Source organism: Passer domesticus, chromosome 5 (assembly GCF_036417665.1).
Source record: "Passer domesticus isolate bPasDom1 chromosome 5, bPasDom1.hap1, whole genome shotgun sequence".
NCBI lineage: Eukaryota > Metazoa > Chordata > Aves > Passeriformes > Passeridae > Passer > Passer domesticus.
In genome coordinates this window covers 13,806,339-13,813,029 of record NC_087478.1, presented here as the reverse complement: position 1 = coordinate 13,813,029, position 6,691 = coordinate 13,806,339, and the positions used below count along the sequence as shown (strand labels likewise).

General features: G+C 40.8%; 1 protein-coding gene across 1 annotated transcript in view; it reads right to left on the bottom strand.

The window, feature by feature from the left end:
- Positions 1–6,691, bottom strand: part of SLC2A13 (solute carrier family 2 member 13) — a 139,472-nt gene continuing 132,781 nt past the window's right edge. The window contains exon 10 of the mRNA XM_064422064.1: positions 1–6,295. Coding sequence (XP_064278134.1) covers positions 6,069–6,295 — 227 coding nt within the window. The 3' untranslated portion in view covers positions 1–6,068. The remainder of the gene's footprint in view (positions 6,296–6,691) is intronic.

Below are 6,691 nucleotides of genomic sequence, written 5' to 3'. Positions count from 1 at the left end.
TTCTGTAATTAAGTATCTCACCTTTTATTTTGTTCATTTACACTTCTGGCACTGACAATTCTTTGAAGATATTTATTTTTATGTAAAGACCAAACTTCATTAAAGCAATCATAAGTCAATTAAATAATTTTACATCACTTAAGTTTCAGAAAATGTACAACACTTTCATACATTATAGGCTTGACCGGTTGGAAATGGAAATGGCACATTTTCGACATGGTTGAGAAATGACTTGGACAACCCAGCAAACTGTTTTGCCAAAACCTGTTTTGTACTGAATACCATAACCCGTGCCCAGGGATTAGTGTGCCTGATGGCACCATGTGCACATTATTCAGCATGGAATTATTACTATCAGCTTGGTCCCCAGTAATGTCTCAGATATTCTAGATGGCATTTGTCCCACAAAGATCCAGTTAACCATTTTGTAGAGCAGTGAGATTCACAATGGAAAGCAGAGACATGACTCGTGCTACTTCCCAGTGAGGTCCCGGACCAGCAGGACACTGAGCACATGGAGAATATCAAGCACATGAATAATCCCATCAGTTTCACAGGGACTGTTGGAACACCTGAAATCAAACAGAAGGCAGGCGTGCACTGGGCAGGGCCCGCAGTGCAACGCAGCATCCCAGCACCATGAAACCACCTCGATTCACTCCTGCTGAGCATCCATGAAGCTTCTCCTGCAGAAGTCACGATGATGGTCATACATTCAGTCCTCTCCAAAGTCTGTGTAATGTTTAAGGCAGCAAGAGAAATTTGCCTTTATTTTAACACTTCAGAAACAGATGGTTCCTTTAGAAATAGGTGGACAATATTCTTATTTCATCAGTATGCTCCTTATTTATATAAATGTCATGGAAGACCAAAGCAAATCCTGACAAAATTTTTCTCAACAAAATCAAGGAGAGTAACTGAAGTGGAGTTGAAGCTTTAAAATTACATGTGCCAGATCATTCACATGTAACATACTGTCTAGGGACAATGTGAAAAAGCAGGGATTTAGATGAAGTCTGTATTGTTGAGGCCTGACTCTTGTCAAACTACCCCTGGCATGAGTGAGCTCTACTGAAGCCAACGAGTGAGCACCTCTGATGAGAGGTGTAAGATTAAAAACATGCCACGGTTCACACTAACAGGTCATTGTGGCTAAAGTATATTCTCATATACAGAACTCTGCAACACTATTAACACCCATTTACAAAACACTACAGTGATGGTTATTGGCACATAAAAAACTCCTTCTCTATATGAAAACATACACAAAATAGATAGGAACTGCCTTTTTTATTCAGACTTTTAAAATCTATATATAGTTGCCTTTGAGGAATTTTAACCCCCAGTATCACAAACAACAATATTTCTTTAACAATAGAATTTTACTGTGCTGACATTTGAAACACTGCCACAATCTAGACCACTGTGGATTATGCTTAACTGTACTGTACACAAGGTGATGAAGATTGATAGAAAACCACTAAGATTTTTGCACAAAAGTATGACTTCTTAAAATAGAGAACAATTGAGTCACTTTATAGGCAGCAGCTACATGTAAGCTGTAAATGTTACCCGCAATAAAAACACATTTTGCCATAAAGCACATATTGTGGCATTATCTGCTTCTGGCCTGGTACACAAAGCTTGATTCTCTTCCCAATGCAGAGAAATGGGTTTGGTTAGCTTGATTCTCTCAGAAAAAAGTGCACAGATATCTTACTCTTTAAAGTGCTTTGCAGAACCGTCTCTTCTGCCTTGATTTCTACCCCAAGATCATTCTCTGCTGTAAAGATTCTGCCCCTTTTGCAGGAGTGATGTTCAGCCAACAAAGCCAACAATGCAAGTAAAATTTCAAAATGACCATGCTAGAAGAGCATCACCAAGAAGTAGAAAGCTGGGTAAAAAGTGGAGAAGTACAGGGTCTGTGTTTTCCTTGCCCACCGATTGCCTGTGAGACTGCACCAATACTCCCACGGCCTAAGGCAAGACCCTGGCTTAGGCCCCTGAAGGTCAAAACTTCCCCCCAGTGCTCAGCACAAGTGACTACGAATGGCAAAAGAGATTTCACCAAGGAACACGTACAACTTTGCCAACTCCACTGCCACATCCTCACCTCCACACAGGCACGGGAGAGCAACACTAGGGTGCTTCTTCCCCCTCCATTCCTCTCCACAGGGCAAGCACAGTCCCTTCCCCGTCATCCTCACCCACAAGAGACAAGTCAGAGACTGCTCCTGCTGGCTACAACACCCATCTCTACTGAAACTTGACTTTGTGGTGCTTTCGATGCATCATTTCCTCCTTTTCCCCTCCCAACCCTAACTCCTACACGAGTGAAATGAGGCATTATCAACCCATCCAAAAATACGTTACTGTTGGAACAATGGTCCTTTGTGATTTACCCTTTCCTGCCCCAGCATTTCTGCCAGCGTTGTCACTGCACCTCCCCAGGAAACGTCTGCAAGAGTGACTGATCCAAGGTGCCCACACAGCAATGGAACTCCAGCCCTCCAAGTGACTCCTGGGCCTTGCTTTGACTCTATCTATTTTCAAACAGGTTTGGTTCTCTTGTTAAAAGATTATGTTGATCAACAAAGTGACAAGGGGAAGAAAAAAGTGCCAAATTATCTCAAGTTACTCAGCATGGTGAACAAACTACTATATGCAAATTAACATGAATTAAATTTTAAAATATTAAAAATGCATCAGGACTTGTTTCTTTTATAGCTGGTGTTAGCTCACAACATGTAGAGTCTGTGTATAATCAATATGCCCAATTCTACCAGCAGTATTACTCTAACACTCCTGATGCACAGAATACCTGAATTAAGTGTGCAGTCCTTGTGAAGAAACAATTTCACATCTTCTGCAAAAAGCTTTCAGTAAAAGAATGTTGTGCTTAGATATATTTATGCTACTTCATAAATTAAATTATTTTAATAAGAGAATATTCAATTACACTGTATTTTTATTCTTTTATCTGGAATGTTACTAAGTCTACCTTTAGCAAAAATCTCTTAAAACTTAAAATACTCATAAATATAAAAAATATTTGCAAAATAGAAACATATTTCTAATTTTCTTCATAACCTCTACATGTTCACAGATTCTAAAAATAAAACCCTAACAGTATAAGATTAATTTGAAGTATCTGATATAATTTTCAATACACATGATGCTTGATTCAGTGTTTGTAAGGTACGGAATGCTTTCTTGGTGTGAAGAAACCCTAAAAGGAAGACTTAAACCCCGCTCTCCACAGGCACAGAACAGGGAGGGACAATAAAGAAGCCAATGTATTTTGAACCCTCATGGCCAGTAGCAGTGAGGAATAAAATACGTGTTTCAATTGCTGTGTCTTGGGAGAAAGGCCCGGGGATACAAACCTTTGGGAATCTGTTTTCAGTAAGACTGAACCTGTGTGAGACAATGAGCCCAGCGCTGCACGCGACTGAGCGCCCTTTGGGAAGGTCCATGGAGCAAGGCTGGCAGAGAGAGATGTCTTCTGCTGCTAAAGAGCCCCAGCACTGCCTGCAAAACAGAAGAGGCTGCTGACCCTGAGACAGTGACCTTTCCAGTGACTTTGCTTCAGTTCTGCCCAGTCCCTGCACGTTCCTCTCCCTGTGGACACAAGGCTGGGACACGGCCGGCGCTGGGACACTGGCTCCTGCCTGCTCCCAATCCAGACACACCAAGCAAGGGAATGCTCACAGGTGTGAAGGTGAGTGTGGGCTTGTGCTTTTGGGGCCATCAGAACCCTAAGTCCCCATCCCCAGAAGCCAGAAACACCCACTTAAACTGTGCAAGCACAGATTGGCTGTTACCTATTCACACGCTGCTCTAGGTAACAAAACTGCTTCCAATTCGGGTCTTCAAACACCATCTTTTGGTTTTGGAAGATAGTTAATTTCTCTTTGAAATGATTTTGTTCTTCTCTGTGCCAAGTATCTCTTTTTCTCAAGTCAGGTACTGCACCTTCAGTGAAGGCTTCAAAGAGGTGACAGCCGAGCGGAGACATCCCACAGCAGGGGCAGTTGTAGAGAGGTCTGAGGACCTCAGCATTTGCATGAGATACATCTGGAGATATCAGCATTTTCTACAGCTGCTGCTTTCAAGCATAAAAAAATTGTGCGCTTAAAAGGGAGGCAAGATGGAAGGCATGAGAATCCAGCCCTCTCACCACACAGGAGACATTCAAGGTTGAGCTGCTCTTTGCAAAAATGAATCTAAAATTCCCTCTACTATGTTTTCCCTTTAAGCCCCAGTCAAGTCACAGAAGGATTCCTTAAATTTTTTTCTTTCCAAAAATATTTCTCTGATTAAGAAAAAAGAAAAAGAAAGAAGAAAAAAACCGAAAATACACTCAATCCCTGAAGGTCAATAATTGCAGAATAAGAACTCCCCCCACAGAAGATTTGATAACATAATGTCAGACTTCTTTACAACGACAAAACCCCATGTTATCCAATAAAAACAATTCAGTAACAAATGTCCAGGCTTGGTTTTGATAGCAACCCAACATTAAAAATATTTTTAAACTCAAGAAAAACCCACAAACCAAATCTATAAAAGCTAATGAACCTAATGACTTCTTTAATCTTTACACAATGAAAAATAAACGTATTTTTTACCAAATAAATGGGTGTCAGCCCACAGGCAGAGGAATTTTCCCACATTCTTCCATGAAGCGAATGTTTCAAAGATAAGAATTTGAATTGTTGATGATTTCAAACTCATATCTTTGAAGACTTAAAGCAGTGAGGACAGGACAAAGAAAAAACAAATAATATTTTTATGTAGCTGCATAAAATTCAATTTGCCAAGGCAAGCAATCACAGCAGGTGAATAAAATACCATTCATATTTTCATTACCATGCTAAAGGCAGCCAAGTTAGTTTTGTGCCTGACATTTTCTTGACAAGTTTGCAATGCTTCGGTAAGGCAATTAATATGAAATGCAGGCTTCTGCCCAGGGATAATATTTCTCTTTAGATCCAGCAAGACACCAATTGACTATGGAAATTTGAAGAAAAATGTGCTGGGAGTCATTTACTCGGCACATATGGAGATAAACTGAAGGCAATAATTATTCACAAGCAAAAGGCGCAGGAGGGATGACCACTGTGCATTTAGCAGCACAAACCCTCTCCCTTCCTTCTCTTTCTTTTAGCTAATGGTATTCAAAACTAGGCACAAACCAATATGTTCAAATGCTAAAAAGGAAAACAAACTTTTTTTTTTTTTAAACGGAAGCCTCTATGTTGTACCTAGCAATATATACCAATACATTTGTACGTGTGGCCATGTACTGAGCTCTGTTTTCCTGCTGTCAGTAATTAATTTTGGCAGCTTTTCTCACAAACATAAACTCCCAACTGCAGCATGTACTCAGGAGCAGCAGTGGGTGGATAACCCATGTAGCACAGACACACATCAGCCTAGTGACCCCCCATCCAGGTGAGTATAGCTCTCTACTTGCTATCTCAAATAAATAATGGAAATTCTCTCTCTTTGGGTAAATTTAGGAAATGTCCCTCTGATGGATACTGCAGGTATTTGTACTTTCCCAATCAGTTAAACCTTTTAAATGGTTACTGTTACAGCAGCTTATGCCTTCATCCTTTGTTATAGTGCACAGCAGAGCTTCTTCCTCAGCTCCTGTGGGATGGAGATCCGACAGCTGCCGGCTGCTTTCTCATCAGCCACTCAGTCATTTTAGGTTTTGTCAGTATTGGAGATAAGGACAGCCCCTGACCATCTAGGATAGCCTTCTGCATTCATCTGGTACAGTGCACCCTACTAAACCTCTGGGGATGGAGCAGTGTCACACACTTGGTAAAGTGACATAATTGTGGAATTCAATCTCTTTTGGAAGCCATTGCTTTCAGTTATCAAGAAAACGCTAGCATATTGAATTTCCTCCCAAATGGAGCATTTTTGAACATGAAGGCATTTTTAAATACACATTAGAAAGGAGAACCAGACCAGAAGCAGGGCAGTGAGGTCATCAAAGAGCTGCTTTTCCCCCAGAAGGCTTTTAAATGATTAAATACATCAGCAGCTGAAAATTATTCCACATCAGAAGCATCATTGTCAGAAAGATGGTAATTACTTCCCTTCACCCGAATATACTCGATGTACCTCCCTTCATCAGAATCTGACATACCACATGTACATAGCCTGTTTTCAAACAAAGATTCAATTTCCTCCAGTTTTTTCCCTTTAGTCTCAGGAAGGCAGCCATAGATGAAAACCAGTCCCAAGGCAGCAAACCCTGCGTAGAGGAAGAAGGCTCCTGCAATGTAAAACCATTGTCACAGTCAGTTACAGAGTTCCCAGCCCTCCTCTGTGCCAGAGCAGGGCGAGTGACAGAAGTGAAAGCAAAGGCTGGAGTGGCAGGGTTACAGCAAGGAGCTGTGGGTGTAGGAGAAGGACTCTTTACTGCCTCATTCCTCACCAAAGTCACTTGACAAAGGCAATTCCAATTCATGTGAAAGATAATACACATCCTTTCTGGGCAAGTCACTCTGCTCTTAAAATAAACAGCAATTAGACAATCACATGCCCAAATAAAAAAAGCAGATGTGAAAGGAAAGAGCTTTCTTGGTTTATCTTGACAGTGAAGGACACATTAAGACAAGTCCTCAAAATGAAAAGCTCTAGTGAAAGAAATTACTTAGGATCAAAATAA